Source organism: Vipera ursinii, assembly GCF_947247035.1.
Source record: "Vipera ursinii genome assembly, chromosome: 2".
Taxonomy (NCBI): Eukaryota; Metazoa; Chordata; class Lepidosauria; order Squamata; family Viperidae; genus Vipera; species Vipera ursinii.
The window spans coordinates 195,324,507-195,342,190 of record NC_139513.1 but is presented as its reverse complement, the minus strand read 5'-3'; the positions used below and the strand labels follow the sequence as shown (position 1 = coordinate 195,342,190).

At 39.6% G+C, this 17,684-nt stretch overlaps 2 protein-coding genes across 3 annotated transcripts in view; both read right to left on the bottom strand.

The window, feature by feature from the left end:
* Positions 1–17,684, bottom strand: part of APTX (aprataxin) — a 116,926-nt gene that overhangs the window by 21,340 nt on the left and 77,902 nt on the right. The window lies entirely within an intron of this gene.
* Positions 3,625–16,508, bottom strand: SMU1 (SMU1 DNA replication regulator and spliceosomal factor). 2 transcript variants are annotated; one of them, XM_083355845.1, is made up of 12 exons: positions 16,314–16,508; positions 15,184–15,394; positions 14,293–14,445; positions 11,057–11,167; positions 10,742–10,870; positions 9,662–9,781; positions 8,779–8,895; positions 7,832–7,959; positions 7,622–7,748; positions 6,554–6,721; positions 5,485–5,637; positions 3,625–4,542 (listed from the first exon to the last, which is right to left on the bottom strand). In XM_083355845.1, the coding sequence occupies exons 1-12, from the start codon at positions 16,337–16,339 to the stop codon at positions 4,444–4,446; spliced, it is 1,542 nt and encodes a 513-aa protein (XP_083211971.1). In that variant the 5' UTR covers positions 16,340–16,508; the 3' UTR covers positions 3,625–4,443. The 2 variants fall into 2 exon arrangements, with proteins under 2 accessions (XP_083211971.1, XP_083211972.1); XM_083355846.1 differs by lacking the exon at positions 11,057–11,167.

The window sequence follows — 17,684 nt, the reverse complement described above, 5'->3', positions numbered from 1 at the left end:
AATCCCTTGGTGTAGATTGACATGTTGCTAAATGGGATGATCCTGAGGCTCGTACACTTTGGCATCTTTATCCCATTGAAGCCAGTTACAAGAAAGAAGTTTGGCAAATATGCATAGATGTCTAGTTAAACTGATTACTTAGAAGCAGAAAAGCACACATCTAACTCCTGAGTTGCGTGAGGAGAATACCGGTAATACATGAGCTGAAGCCTGGTTTAGAATAGAACAGAACAACAGTTGGAAGGGACCTTGGAAGTCTTCTAGTGCAACACTGTCAGGAAGTTTCTCCTTAGTTCCTAGGTTGCTTCTCTTTGATTAGCTTCCATCCATTGCTTCTTGTCCTGCCTTCAGATGCTTTGGAGAATAGCTTGACTCCCTCTTCTTTGTGGCAGCACCTGAGATATTGGAACACTGCTATCATGTCACCCCTGGTCCTTCTCTTCACTAAACTAGACATAACTGAATTCCAGCAACAGTTCTTTATATGCCCCCTAATCATCTTTGTTGCTCTTCTTTGCACTCTTTTCTAGAGTCTTTTATTAGATTGTGGTGATCAGAACTGGATGCAGTATTCCAAGTGTGGCCTTACCAAGGCGTTATAAAGTGGTATTAACACTTGACGTGATCGTGATTCTATCCCTCTTAATTCAGCCTAGAAGTGTTGGGGTTTGGGGCAGCTGCAGCACGCTGCTGGCTCATATTAAATGCTTGTCTAGTACACGGATGTGAAACACACCGCATCACATGATGTGACATATTGCGACTTTTTTTGGCACTGTTGGAGCTTGGGTGGTGGCGGCATCCGCATGATGCAACCAGCCCACAGGCCGGCTGTTTGACACGCCTGGTCTACTAGGACTCCAAGATCCCTCTGTTACTACTATACTATATCTTTGCATTTGGTTTTTCTTGCCTAAATGTAGAACCTTACTTTTTTCACCATTGAATTTCATTTTGTTAGATAGTGCCCAGTGTTCAAGTCTGTCAAGATTTCTTAAGCTATTCCTGCCAGCTTTGTCATCTGCAAATTCGATGAATTCCCCATCTATCCCCTCATCCAAACTGTTGATGATGTTGAAGAGTACTAGGCCTAAAACAGAGCTTAGGGTACCCCACTGCATACTTCCCTCTGTGTAAATGTAGTTCCATTGAGGACTACATATTGAGTGCGGTTGATCAGCCAGTTACGAATCCATCTGGTGGTGATGCTGTTTAACCCACATTTTTCTATCTTATCAAGTAGTAGGTTATGATCTACTTTTATCAAATGTCTTACTGAAGTCCAAGTAAATTATATCCACAGCATTCCTCTGGTTGACTAATTTTGTCACTTTGCTCCAAAGAATGCAATAAGATTTGTCTGGCATGATCTGTTTTTGACAAACCCATCTTGGCTTTTGGTTATGACTTTGTTTGCCTCTAGGTTTGAAAAGCTTGTCTAATGCCAATAAACACTGAACTCAACATACCAAGCTATTTCAGGTGAAATGAAGAAAGTAATCTTAGAAATGTTAGATAACTTCAATATGTTTGTAATTCAGTTTTGCTAAGAGTTTCCACTGCATATAGCAGAATTTGTTTTAAAAATCAAATTTCTATTCTTTTTTAAAAGCAAAGATTGCTGATACTTGGTAAAAGGTATGGTGTCTTCTTTACCACTATGGACCATTTTCTATGTATAATGGGGAATGACCTGCTGATGAGAAGTCTATGGAGGCTTCTTGCACATTTGGGCACAATGCTGCAATTACAGAATAAGAATGCAACCAGCTGTGGTTTAATAACCTAACATCTTAGGCACATGGTGGACATTTTAAGTGATGAAGGTCATATAGGGTGTTTCCAGTTAAGAGAGGGTCAATGTTTGAGGAGAATGGAATTGGGAAAAGGAGGCTCCAGGAGCAAACTTTTTATCATATTTATATCCCATTCATAAAACTATATATGTATGTTCTAAAATCTTATACCTCTCCCTGGATTCTGCCATTTTTCCGAGGAGGAGAAGAGATGTTAATAGGTGCAAGGATTGTTTATTCAGCCTGCCGGGAGGCTGTCTTCAAAGACCAGGGGAAGTGGGTCGGAAGAGATCTGGTTTGTATCTCCGATTAGAATCTGAAAGGAAGGAGGTAATTGTCGTAAAGGCATGGGAAGATCCCTTTTTCCCGTGGAAGGGTTTGACACCTGAATTTTCATTGATCTGGGGCTGACCAGATGGTTTGAGGGGAGGGGTTTTGACTCGGGGACTCTTTAAAACAGACATAAGAGCCTTGGTGGAGCAGTGGGCTAATGCCTCCTTAAGTAACACCAGCTGCCTGCAATTAGTGCAGGTTCGCATCCCACCAGGCTCAAGGTTGACTCAGCCTTCCATCCTTCTGAGGTAGGTAAAATGAGGACCCAAATTGTTGGGGGCAATTAAGCTGACTTTGTAATAATGCCGCTTGGAGTGTGTGTGAAAGCCCTAATAAGCAGGCATATACATAGAATGAAGGCTACTGCTAAGCTTGTAAGCCGCCCTGAGTCTTCGGAGGTCGGGATATAAATGGATTAAAAATAAAAATAAAATAAATAAATGTCAAACACAAGGCCCGGGGACCAGATCTGGCCCACGAAGTGGTTTCATGTGGCCCACGAAGCCATCCTGGAAACAGTGAGGGAACGGCCCCCACTGCCTTGGCCCTGGCCCAGAGATCCTCCTTCTGCCAGAGACCCTCAGATCTGTTCCACTCCTGCTCAGGCCCCCATAGGCACCCTTGATGCGAACGATGTAGAGCTGGCCACGCCCACTCAGTAGGCCATACGCACTCTAGCTATGCCCACCCAGTAGGCCACGCCCACCCTGGCCATACCCACCCGGCCCCGAGGGCAACCACAACGCTGATGCGGCCCTCAATGAAATTAAGTTTGACACCCCTGCTTTAAAAGTACCAAAGTGTAACACAGTTTCAGATCCTGTCTAGTATTTCCATTGCCAATCATGTTTTAGTAAAAGCTGCTTTTGACAATTCCTGGTTCAAGAGTTCTTTCTTTCCTAAGATGTGGATTGGGGTGGGTCCTGACACATTCCTATAATTAATCCCCTCAAAACTCAGAAATACATCCCCAAACTGATCTTTTGTAAAAGCGATTAGAAAATGAGAAGAGACTGGGGCACCTAGTGTTACCATTCCTTAAACCAGCCAGCCACCTGAAAAGTTGTCCTAGATCATGCCACCAAGTACAATACAAACTATAGTTTTTAGCTTTGTGCGTGCATGTGCGCACACACACATACACGAATCTATCGAAGTTTCTTAAACATCAGAATTGTTGCTGATTGGCTGGTTGAATTAACGTAATTTTCAAAGAGAATGACATTTAGTGTATAGTAATAATTAAGGAATTAGACATCAGAGTCAATCTCTCAATGAAGCCTACTCCAGAACATTAAAAAAGATGAGATTCCCTCTTGATGCCCATGAATACTTATAGGAAAGATGGATACATTTAATAGTACTAATTTGCAGATGCAACTCAATAAGTAACTTGTTTCTTCACCAGTGCAGAAAGTAGCATGCTTTCTTCATAAACATGAATTTCAAGTTTGATCTTATTTTAAAGGGAGAGTTAGAAAAGTTCTAAGCCAGATGCCTCTTTAAGTAATATTTTATTGTAGAACAGAGAAGTGTTTTTTTAGAAAAAGGAGCTACAAAAAAATCTGCACAAATTTAGAAACCATAAAATGTCCATTTTGAACAGCAAAATTATAATTCTTCAGGAAACAAAATATTTTATTTCTTATTTTCTGAAAATAAGATGAAGCTTGTAACATAAACTCAGTATATTTCAAAACATCAAATTGTCTACAAAACAATAGCAATTAGTTTCTATACTATTCAAGACACTATATATATTCTAAATAGGAGAGGGAAATTAACATCTAACCAAAGCAGAACTCCCCCCCCCCCCGCCCAGTGTGGCTATAAATTTAATTTGGCATGTAAGTAGCATGTTTACCTTAATAACAAGGGGTGTCACTCAGCCAAATTACATAGTCTGCAAGATCATAACTTTCAACTGGCAATGTTTAAATATGTGTTTTACATTTCCATGAATACTGCCAGAATTTTTAACATGTGTGTATTTGTTCTTCATTTTTGCCTTAACCAAAAGAATTCATTTTTTTTTTAAAAAAAAACCAAAATATGTAGAAGTAATGTCATTCACATAAGAAGCAGAAATGAAGTGTATGAAAAGAACATTTGTAGAAATTGAACTGATTTTGCAATTTGCATATACAACTAGCGTTAGATATAGCTAAAGATTTCTCTTGGGACAGCTGCACATGAAATTCAATATAAGTTAAAACAAAGCCTTTTTAAAATCTTTTAGGAAACATAAACCCCTGCACATGGTACACACTTCTAAGGGATTCAAAAGCAACACACTGAAGGAATTGATGCAGTTCTATGGTTTCCACAGCTTCAACAACCCATCTTCACTATAGGTAGCAATCAAATTTTGGTGGGGATGGTGAGCAATACCAATGACATCCTTTTCATGAACCTTAACATCAGAAAGGAAGAAGAAACAAGATTAACTCCAGAACATAACATGAGATATTTTCTATACATACCTTTATCATAAAAGAAAAAAACTTAGAAAATAATCAAGAAAAAAAAGTGTTTTCTGGAAGAATGGATTCTGAAACTAATAGAACTAGCTTAGACAGCAAAATTTACTGTTTTAATGATAAACAACAATCTGACTACTTGTTTCTTGTGGCTTGGATATTCCTATTAGTTTTCCTACAGGAAAAGCAGAAAAATTAAATTTTGACTTTGTGATTGCGGATTACATCTGATTTGATTAAAGAAACATAGTGGATTGTTAAATACATGGTTATGGTTTACTTACAGTCAATAGGTTATTGCACGTGAGATTAAAGTTAAACTATAGGCCTAAGTCCTAAATAAGTCCTGAAAAGACACCACAAAGCAGGCTTCCAGACACTCCCCATATCTGTTCAGCAATGTTAGCCGGACAAGGGATTCTGAAGTTGGTCTACACATCTGGTGGATATTTGGGTGGGGAAAAAGTGATGTGGCGGTCAGAAAACAGGAAGCAGAGTTTTGTAATCTTCACTAGTGATTTTTTGAGAAGGAAATCTGCTCTGCCAGGATTTCTGTAAGTGTTAACTGGGGAAATATTAGATTTGGTGGAAAAGCCTATAGGACACGGGAGCCAAATCTAGCCTCTACTGCATACAGCAGAGATCCCCAACCTTTTGGGCACCAGGGACCGGTGCCATGGAGAAAGGTTTTTCTGCGGACCAGAGGGGGTGTGGTTTTGAATACTGCCTGCATCCCGAGGATGGAGCTTTGCTTGTTTGTGTGGCCCACTTGCTGGCATGCTGCGGACCGGTGTTGATCCACGGACCGGAGGTTGGGGACCCTTGGCATACAGAACTGCTGCTAGGTTGCTACCAAGACACCATCTGCTACTCACCGTCAGTGTTCTCTCCAGCTTCCCAGTCACTGTGCTGAAACAGTAGAGGACAAAATCTTCACCCACACAGTAGATCCACTCGCCTCGAGGAGAAAGGGCGCAGCAGACAAAATCACCACCTTCTCTCTTACCAGAGCTGAAACTTCTCACAATCTACCAAGTTGAAATATTATCAAGAAAAAAGAAATCAGCAGCCGTATTATAGTTCAAGATATAGTATTCATTTCTCATGACAATGCCCTTCCAAAGGACAGAGTAAAACGTTAGGGAATTGCAATCTCTAATGCAAAGTATTAGCAACAGCACAAGTAGCAAGCAGATCCTCAGAGGTTAAAGGACGCTGATGGACAAAGAGACTTGAGTTTTATCTCTCCAAGGGGGTGGGTGAGCTGAAATGTATTAAATCTTCACTGTAGTTTTGATTCAGTACTTAGTACAAGTATTATGGTGTGCATATTTCAAACCTCACTAGCTCCTTTCCTTTTGCCTTTGGAAATATGTTAAATACACAGCAGGGAAATATCAGCTAACCTTACAGTATATATGAGATGTGCTATAACAATGTTATTAGAGACATGTATAAACCTTTATAAAAATATAATCTGTAAGCTGCCTAGAGTCGCCTTATAGGAGAGATGGGCAGCATAAAATGTAATAATAAAAATTAAAAATTAAAAGTAGTATCAATATTACAGGCTAATATATGGGGAAAAGAGGATTTTTCTCTCCGTACAAGTTCCTGAGATCTCTTTAGCATTTGTTAAATGACTAAGTTCGCTGAAGCAAATTCCAAGAACCTTCCGAACCAATTTAAAACTGTGTATAAAAGAAAATAGCTAAAACTAGCTACAAATGTAAGCTAAAATAGGGTCTTTCAGATTATTTGGGAATCCTAAGTATTAATTCAGCAACCTCAACCAATCAATGCAACACTTAATTAGGACTATGGAAAGTCTTACAAATCAGAAAGAGTGGAACAATGGCTTCCCGTGGTCAACTCTAGCTATTGAGTCCAAAAGGAACACCGATTGTGTCCTCTCAGACTTTAAAATACAATCCAATCACGTACTTGCCCCTGCATGTTCATGATGACAACTGTGTTTGATCTGTTACAAACAACAAAGTGCTCTGGATTTTTAGGCAGGAGAATCACACTGTTCACAGTAATGTCTGTTCCAGCTGTGCTACCCAGAGATTTGAAAGTGTTACAGCATTCTGTAGTCTTCATATTCCAAACCTAACAAATAAAGAGGAAAGGAAAATATGCAAATTCCATATTAGAATGAAACCCAAGCTACCCCATGTGTGTCTTCTTCATGCAGGGTATATAATGGCCCTAACCATAGCACTGTTTCCCATAATACACAGGCCCTTTCTCCGTCTTACGAGGGGCACTAATACAAACATTTCATTAAAAAGTGCAATCAAAAAGTCAACCCACTCTGTACCAATATTAAAAACGAAGGGAAAAAACCCTACTAATCAGTCACTTAAAAGAGATTGACCAGAAGCTAGTTCAACTCAAACTAAAAAATCGATACGTCTGAAAGAGCTGCAGCTAGCAGAAATCATTTGTGAGACTGAAGTTGCATTAAGTTCAATTTTACCTGGACCAGGCACTGCACAGCATTTGTAAATATTTCTTGTGTTCAGTAGAGGTAGTCCTCGACTTACAACAGTTCCTTTAGTCATTGTTCAAAGTTACAACGGCACTATTTTTCATACTTACAACTGTTGCCGTATCCCCATGGCCGCATGATCGAAATTCAGACGCTTGGCAACTGACTCATATTTACGAGGTTTGCAGTGCCTTGGAGTCATGTGATCAGCTTCTGTGACCTTCTGACGAGCAAAGTCAATGGGAAAAACCAGATTCACTTAACAACCGTGTTACTAACTTAACGACTGCAGTGATTCACTTAACAGGAAAGCTCATAAAAATGGGGCAAGACAGGTGGCAAAATGGGACAAAACTTACTTAACAACGGTCTCGCTGAGCAACAGAAATGTTGGGCTCAATTGTAAGTCAAGGACTACCTGTACTACTAAGAGTGTGTTTCAAAAAACAAAAAACAAGGAGCCAAAATTTCAACTAATCATACAAATTACACCTAGCGATCAGGATCTTGGAGCGTACCTTCACAGTGCCATCAGAGGATGCACTAATAACATAATGTCCATCTTGTGTAAATGTAGCTTCGTTAACGAATGAGGAATGACCGCGAAATTCTTTGAGAGTCTTTCCTGATTTCAGGCCATGAATACTGTTACGGCATAAAAACTACATTTAGTGTTATGTCTCCCGAGTCAGACGGAACAGCCAAATGAGTGGCAAAACGAGACCTACCGGATTGTCTGATCAAAAGAGGCGCTCAGAATCTGGCTGCTATCCTTCGAGAAACTCAGGCAGGTGACACCTTTGCTGTGGCCTCTTTCAAATCGCCTCAGACACTGCCCACTCTGAATCTTCCACACCTTCAGAGAAACCAAGGAACTGACGGTTACCATCACCCGACAATAACATTTCCTGCCAAATTGCCTTGCTCGCTCAGGTAGACCCAACACATACAGGGCTTCTGTTCTTATGAATAAAATAGATTTCTCCACGGCAGCTGATTGGCCATGGTTGGGGCAGAATGTTGAACAAGATTTTTAATTTAATTTAATTTTTATTTCGTTTATATCCCGCCCTTCTCCGAAGACTCAGGGCGGCTTACAAGCTTAGCAGTAGCCTTCATTCTATGTATAAGATGTTCTTATACTCAAACGGGCCCCTTTTATTAACTGAATATCTGAAATTAGTGAATAGCACTAAACTGCCAGTCCATGATGTGTGCTACAAAAAAAAATCCATAAAAGAAAAACCAGAACAATCTGAACCCCAAATATGCACCCAGAGAAAACTGCTCTTGCCTGCCCATATTTCTGCATGATTCACTGCCATAAACACTGTTTCCTTCTATGCAGTCTTGGACGTAGAGAGGAACAGTTGACTTGTCTCTGTTTCTTTATACAGCACGATTGGGGATTGTGCAAACTGTTCCTGATGCTAAGAAAGAGTAGAACTACTTTCCTTCGGGAAAATACTTGTAACCTCTACCCATGAATCAATGCTTAGAAAGCAATACAGAAATTCATAGAGAAAGGACAAAGAACAAATTCTCAGAAGATGATTAATTCATACTCTTGAGCCCTGACAAAACTCTCCATACTGTGTGTCTGTCAGGTCTTAGAAGTTCAGGAAACATGGCTTATAAGGCAGTTCTTGGGTTCCACATTGGGCCTCTAGCATACCTTAATTTTTCCATCTTGAGCTCCAGTTGCTAACATTTCAGTGTCTCTGCTGAAGCACATACACAGCACTGCATCATCCATCATCATAAAATTATCCTGTGCCTGGTACTTCAGGTCCTAAACAAAGCAATGAACAAAATAAATTAATAGAACTAGGAAAAGAACAAGCATTGGGAGGAACAATGTATACAAAATTCATTTCAGGAGCCACACTATCCCAAATCATACTATTAAAACCCAGACTGGTGGTGGCTCTCCAATTCAGAGGGCAAGTTTAGATCTAAATCATGGGATTCTTTGAAATAGAGTAAGTCAAGGATTGAAGCTAAGCTCTTCTATACCTAAAGTGTGCACCTCAGATGTTGTTACTCCATAAATTTGGGATTGCCAACATTGTACTTATCATTTATACAAAAACAACATTACTGTCTCTTTGCAAAGCTTCTCCAAAGCCCATTTTTCTCCACTCATATTTATTTCCAATTTTGAAATATAAAAGTAACCAGCAAGAATTAAGCACCCATTTCTATTTTTCTTTTTAATCTTCCAAAGTTTTCTACCCATTCCACCAACAGCAAAGATAAAGCAAAGAAGAAAATGTTCAATATGGCTCATGGATCTTGCACCTCATAACATCTTCTACTGACTTCCATTTTGAAAAAGACTGTAATGAGTGCACTGCACTGCACTGCACTGCTTTAAAAAAACAAAAAGCAAATAGAACATTTGGTTTGGCACTGTATACCCTAATTTAAAATTCCATTCCAATTTCATCTGGAATTCCAGAAGAGTTCATATTAGTCATCTTCATTTATTGTGCCCAAAGAATTGATGACGTGTGTTGAGTAATTCACACGGCAGTTAAGAGGAGTCATAGAATTACCTTCCTGATTTTCCCAGTAGTAAAGTTCCAGACTTCAATAAATCCATCCACAGAACCAGTGACCAGATATTGACCATCCGGAGAAAATCGAGCACATTCCACGTGAGACTTTTGACCAAACTATTTTATGGGGATAAAGAAGTAGCATATAATAAATAATATATACTAATCTAGACTGGAAAGGTAAAGACATCCTCAAATTAAACTTAATTCGCGCTGGATACATGGATAGACTGATGGAGTTCTCTTGGCATCTGTACAAAAGTAGCTTGCATTGCCTTTCCTCTCTACAACCCTGGAAATGATACCCTGGTGATCGCTCACTGGTTGGAACTTGATCTTATTTTACTCTTGGATCCAAGAAACCATTTTCTTGATGCTGTACCTGAAACACTGTGCAACTTGTGCCTTCCGCCGGCAGCAGTCACTTACCTACCTACCAGCCTGCTTGCAAGCCACCTGGGATCTGCCATTTCCTGTGGGCTTCCGCTCTGCTTTCGTTGGAAGTTGTGACGAAGTTGCCAGAAAGTCCTAACTTATCAATAGCAACAGGGACACTGGGATTATCACTCTTAAGCAATGTGGTCATGTGATGTCATGCTTTACAACTGTGTCACTTAGTGTCAGAAATTCTGGTCCCAATTACCATCGTTAACTGAGGATTACTAGTACCTACTGCAGAGAGAGGATTGGTCCACCCAGCTGGCTTTGTGCCTAAGGTGAAACTCCCGATTTCTAGCCTGGGGTCTTAACCACTGTAACAACTTGGCTCTCACCCAATTCTTTACTAAAATCAACTTTGCTTTGCTTTTTAAAAGTACAAGAATATAAAATGACCTGTACATGCCCTATTTTAAAATACAGAATTCTAAAATATATTAGGTTGGTCAATGAATCACAATAGGGTTCTCACAACAAGGTAAATCAAATAAACCACATGATAATTGGATACAATACTGAACCCAGCCAGTGAGATATTCTAAGCCTTAAGTGTGTTCCTCATTTAATCCAAACTGAAATTCCTACATCCCAGAAGGACTTGAGACCTGTTGCTGAAATCACAGTGAAGGATAAACCCACCTTGATATGCCTACTCAGCTGCGTGGGGAATTTTTCCTCTTCCACATCTTTGACGGCTGCTTTTCCTCTGAACAAGTCAATAGTCATACCAGGGGGAAGTAGCCCCTGATGCTGCTGCCATTTCAGGGCCTAAGATACCAGAGAGGATTACAGACACAGATCCTAACACTTTTGAAACTTAATACAAAAGGGCACTCAGACATTTTTAAAAAAAATCTTCTAAGCACCATATCAAAGACTCATAATCTTAGGCTTTAAAGAACGATCAGTCTTCCATTTCATACTCATCCATTAAGCTTAAGGGGGAAAAAATACCTGTCCTAATAATGCCATAAGACGAGATGGAGGTACCACACTAACTTCACCAGCCAAGGCCTGGGCAATGGCAGCTCTCCGCTTCTCTTTGCTGCTTCCATCTGGGTATGCCTGAAACGCAACAGGAGTCATTGGACTTAAGGTAAAGGTAAAGGTTCCCCCGCACATGCGTGCTAGTCGTTTCCAACTCTAGGGGCCAGTGCTCATCTCCGTTTCAAAGCCGAAGAGGACATCTCCGTGGTCATGTGGCCGGCATGACTAGAAGCCAAAGGCGCACGGAACACTGTTACCTTCCCACCGTAGTGTTCCCTATTTTTCTACTTGCATTTTTTACGTGCTTTCGAACTGCTAGGTTGGCAGAAGCTGGGACGAGTAACAGGCACTCACTCTGTTACGCGGCACTCAGGATTCGACCCACCAAACTGCCGACCTTCTGATCAACAAGCTCAGCATCCTAACCCACCACATCCCTTCATTGGACTTGCATGTTGCCAAATTCATTCAGATCCACAAACATACAGAGCATTAACTTCCTTTTGAGAAATCTGCCACTTTAACGAGCAACTTGTCTGGATTGTCAACTGGATGTTTTATTAAAAATTCACACACATACACGTACATACATACATACACAGACACACACACTTCTAAATCCACAACAGTTTTGAGTGTTGGGATAAATTTGGTGGAAATAACTGTATTGGGAAAGGCCAACTCTATTTAGTTTGAATCAGAACAAGACCTTAATCCAACCTTCTACTTATTGTTAAAATGCACATTACTTCTGCTTCATGGTAGCTTCAGCCAGAGAAAGTGGAAGACATATCAAGATACGTGCCAGCAAAGAAAGGAAAACAGTCCTCACAGTTCAAATGTTACTTACCTTCAAAATAGCAATGTTTTATGTCAATACATAATAAAACCCAACCATCACTTAGACTTACAATTACTATATTCTCACAAATGACCAGACTTCATGCTAACTGTCTTTCCAACTGGTATCAACAAATCTTTCTCACATACAGAGAAATTGAGCAATGTAATGTGACAAATAAATAATTATTTTTTGAAGAGCATACCCAATATAGAAATATTAATTTTTGTTCCTCAAAGACTACTGTGGGGCAGAATTGAATCCAGCCAGCTAAGCAACACTGATTGCTTATTTGTATAAATTACACTGATCTAAAGGCAAATAGAAAACAAAGCAAATTCTGGAAATCAAAAGAGTTAAGTTCTGGAAAGGCAATTTCCAACTTTGAGAAGAAAGTTAGTATCATGTTTTCTGAACAGAAGAAATTTACTGTGGCTTATAAAATAAAAATACACAACAAAACAAAATATACAAACAATGTCCAGTAACAGGGAATGCAAATATACAGGAAGGAACAAAAAGCATTTTTCTGTCATTTATCAAAACATGATCTGGATGAAGACGGCTTCAAAGATATAATAGTAGGTAAACGAACAGTAGGTGCCATAACTGAGAAAGCTGTGAGCAAATACTAGATGAGATTTTCTACAACTTTAGGCACTCACAGCAGTTTGTCAGCTAGCCTGACCTACAAAGATTATCACATGTGCACAATGAAGCATCCCACTCAACTTGGTCCAGGAAAGGGCAAAGTTTATACATAGACCAAAGCTGATACCAGATACTCCCAGTCATGGTGATTTCTTAGCCTTTAATGACAATTTTAACTGTAGACCTGTTCTTTTTGAGGAAAGACAGCAAAGATTCTCACTTCGTATTATCGAAAAATCATGAACCCACAAGATTTCTATTTGTGAAGATTCAATCTTAACTGATTGGCCCTGTTCTAATCCATCACTATGACTGTCCCAACAACTCGTTCAGACCATATATGCCCTATTATTGGCGTTTCATCATTGCCTTCTTTTGTGTTTTATTCTTATAAAAGGAAAGCTCCTTTTAGTAGACGGGTGGTTTTATAAACTAATTAAATAAATGCACAACCAACGTTAAAAAAATTATAAAGAAATTAAACCATTGTCACTATGCTGGAAACCCCCTCATTCTCCTCTGCCCCCCCAAAATTTATCTACGACTGTCCCAGTGACTTTATATAAATGTTAAATAGAACTTTTAAAATAAAATAAAAAACTTTGGGCAAAGCAGTGCCTTTTGGTACCCAACAATACCACTGCCAGATCTAAAAGCACACTCTGTTATGTAAAACCATCCTGCAAATAGGAGAGATAACTTCCATGTACAGGACCTCCAACTCACAAAGACAATCCAAGAAGAGTAGATTGTTAATTATATCAAATACTATCTCAAAAACAAGCAAGAGCAACAAAATTGCACCTATCTACTCTCTCACATAAAGAAGAACAGAGCTACCATGTTGATTCTATCCCAAACTAGGTCAGATCTCAAACTGAAATGTAACCAAGAAATAAAAAGCATTCTTATTTATGACACATTGAAATAAAATGTCTAAAAGGAAACAATTTTAAATTTTAGATAAGGCATAAGATCATGGGTTCTCAGCCTCTTTCCTCTGTATAGTCATATTTCTCTTTAATGTTTTATCTTTGTATATACCTCGACTTGTTTAGACAGGCCAGGTTTAATCAGAATTTTCAAAGAAAAAGCATGTCACTTTAGGTAAAATTAGTCAAACAAATGTAAAGAATATGTGGGGCAAACGGAAAGAATGTATGCACAAACCAACGGAGAATTTTAAATTCTTAAAACTAATTCCACAGAGGTATCTGAACCCATCCCAAAAATATTAGAAATACATCTAATAACTTCCTTCTTTTACCGGTCCTAAATCTCTTAGAAGACAGGTAGCATCTGTCTACCATTTATTAATTAAATTTACATTCTAATTATATCATTGCAAAATGCAGAAATTGGAAAACAAGCTAGATCTTCCATTATGCAGAAATGATTACATGAGGTGTATACTGCAAACTGTAAATGAGAAAAATAATAAAGTAAAGCTAGTTAGGCCAAACAAACAGCAATATAATGTTGTTTAAGAACCAGCTTAGCCTAGTGCAGGGGTAGGCAACCTTGGCTCTTTTATGACTCGTGGACTTCAACTCCCAGAATTCCTGAGCCAGCCATGCTAGCTCAGGAATTCTGGGAGTTGAAGTCCACGAGTCATAAAAGAGCCAAGGTTGCCTACCCCTGGCCTAGTGGGTCCTTCATATATTATTTAGTATAATACACATAAACAACTATGAGCCAACACAGTTTTTACCTCACGTGGGTCAAAATAGGACCTAGCCAAAAGGTTCTCAAGATGAATATATCGCTCTGGTTGGGTTTGCTTTAACATGATCATTGGGTCAGTTTGTCTCAGAAGAGATCTAGCAGCACCCAATTCACGAAGTTCTATCAGTTCCAGAACAACCTGAAACATCAACAGAAAAGCATTATTAGTCATACAAACATGTGCTAATGCACCTAACTATTACACTTATGTGACTTGTAAATTTAAATGGAATTATACAGTTGATGGTCAATGTTAGCAAAATTTGATTCAAGTTTCAAAACTGAAAAAGAGTGTAGAGCATAAGTCTTGAAAATTCTTATTTTTTAATGAAAAAAAAACTCAGGTATGAACAGGGCTGTGTTTAAAATGCACTAACAACTTTAAAACTGTTATGTGGTACCAATATTATATTACAGAAGCACGGTACAATACAAAGCTTATATTCTTGGAAAAAAATCTTTAAAAAATTAATCAACAGAGTGTAAAAACTGGGGGGAAATCAGATTGCATATAGAGCTAATATGATTTTATACTAAATAGGAATGATTTAATTTTCAGAGACAGCAGCAACCATAAATAAAAAAAACAAATAAATAATAAATAAATGTCAAGAAATATCAAATGGCATGTGCATGACAGTGTGACATAAATAATGCAGTTATGTGATGATGCCATGACATTTGGCACAAATATTAAGTTATGTTATCTGCGTGATCATACATATGATACATCATGTATGTATCATCATTTGCCTCTCTGTTCAAAAATGAAAGATGAATATTCTGCAAAGACACAAAATGCCAATTTATTTTCTAGCAATTCAAAATATATGCCAACAAATACAACTCAAAATATTATTGCACAAAGCTTGCTGACCTGTTCATACAGATCAATGAGTGTTTTGTCTGGCAACTTTAGGGACTGTATTGCTTGCAGTACTGTATCCCAATGGCCACTGTTAATATCCGCCACAAAGCTCTCAATGCTGTCCACCGTGTTCAGAGACACTGTCGTTTCCTCTTGCAATGTAGCCAGGGCACGATGAAGGCTGTTCTCCTTCAGATATTGCATGATTAAACGGATGACACTGAACAAAACAATTAATACAATAAATTACTGATATTTACTCCATTTTGTCAGTCCCTTTCTCCCACACAAATAACATACTATCTTATTAGAAGCAATTTTCCGATATTCATTTCTGTTTCAAAGAGGAAAAAAATTCAATCAGAGCTTAGTAGCTACACAGTAGTGTAGTGAACTAACAGATGCTTTTGCTCCTTTTTGATTCTACAGGTAGTCCTCGACTTACAACAGTTCGCTTAGTGACCATTCAAAGTTACAACAAGCCCTGAAAAAATAACTTCTGACCATTTTTCCCCCTCTTACAACCGTTGCAAGCATCCCCACGGTCACGTGACTTATATCTGGATGCTTGACAACTGACTCACATTTATGACGGTTGCAGTGTCCCAGGTTCATGTGATCACCTTTTGCGACCTTCCGACCCAAGCAACGTCAAAGGGGGAAACCAGATTCACTTGACAACGGTGTTATTCATTTCATAACCGCCGCGATTAAGGCAACAAAGTCGTAAAATGCAGCAAAGCTCGCTTTAACAAATTTCCCACTTAGCGACATCAGTTTTGGGCTTCGTTGCGGTCTTACGTTGAGGACTACCTGTACTGACGCTGCCAAGTGCATTTCTTTCTCTCACCCCTCCCCCGACACCCCATTCGCCCACCCACCCACTCCACCCCATATGTTTTTGCCTTCCATACGAAACTTCGGCCGCCTTCGTAAATTCCCGGAATGAATTTAGAGCAACCCGGTGCTCCGCACAGCTGCTGGCTTGCAGTTATAGGCAAGCGGAGCGTCCCGAGGACGCACCAACGGGAAAAGCAGCAGGGAGGCGGCTGAGAAGGAACCAGGCCTGGGACAGGTCAAAGGAAGCTGGCACCGAAACGCAAAACCCGCCCGGCCCCTTGGCCGACCAGCGCACTCACTCCGAGGACTCGATTTCTATTGACATGGTGAACTAAGTAGACCCGCCACCTCGGACATCGAAACACAACGCCAGCACCACCCGCCGCTCATTCACTTCCGGGTCAACTCCTCCTTTTGTATCATAGATACACCACATAGAAACAAGCCTCGATGGCTTTTCACTTCCGGGCTCCTTTGACCCCTTCTCTCTCTCTCTCTCTCTCTCTCTCTCTCTCTCTCTCTCTCTCTCTTTCTTTCTTTCTTTCTTTCTTTCTTTCTTTCTTTCTTTCTTTCATTAATGGGACTTATATCCCGCCCTATCTCCCGAAGGACTCAGGGCGGCTAACAACAATAACATATAATAAGTACAGAAATTAAGATAAAATTAAAGTCCTCTGTGCAATAAATTAAAATTAAAAATAAATTAAAAATTGTAAACATAATTAAAATGCCTGTCAGTCCAGGTCAGCCAGGTGGAAAAGGAGTGTTTTGAGGCTTTAGGCTTAGAGGAGAAGCGGGGAAAAACACCTAGGGAGAAAAACACGCGACAGATGTCATTACACAACAGTATATCTGTCAAGTAATAGCAAAAAAGAAGTTTCTTCTGTTTCCGAGTCAGGGGGCCGGGGGGCGTTTCGACTGAAGATTTTTTCAATTTGAGATGTAAAAATGTTTTTTTAAAAAATCAATATTATTCAGTCTGGGTTTGGCGAACATTTTAAGTCAACGACGGAATATTGATGACAATGCTGGTATTGTTTCCTCAAGTCTACAGAGGCATTATTAACAACAAGTAATACACGTCTGAAGGAGTATAGATGGTCATGACAACCTGCCTTTACTCCCCCCACCCCGCTCGCAACATGTTACAAGTGACTTTTTCTAGAATTAAGAAAGAGAAACCCACACATTTTAAAAACTGGTTTCGCAACAATATTCACACTGAAATAATTTTAATTGGCGGAAAATGACACTCGGTTGCCCAATAGTATCGTACAAATATTTCTGCACATCGCCCTTGGTATGCAGAAACAAGACTTCAGGCTGAATTTGCAGAGGGAAGAAATGTTAACTATTATAAACTTCCAAATGGGTTCCTTAAATGCGTGTCCCGTAGTAGAGGATAGCAATACTGGATGATTTTTACTTTTCGTACTTCTATGATTTCATGACATTTGGGGGGGAGGGAAGCGAGACCGGGCAAGCCTTGTCACGTGACGCACACGTGACCTTGCAGTATCACCAATCTCCTCGGGAGTTCTGGTTGACGCATGTCCCGCGGAACTATTCCGCTGCATAGGCGTTGTGACGTCACAGAATTCGAACTGTTCTCACTCCGCTTTTCATTGGCTATCTGCACTGCCCCCTCCCACCTGATTCTACGGGCCTGC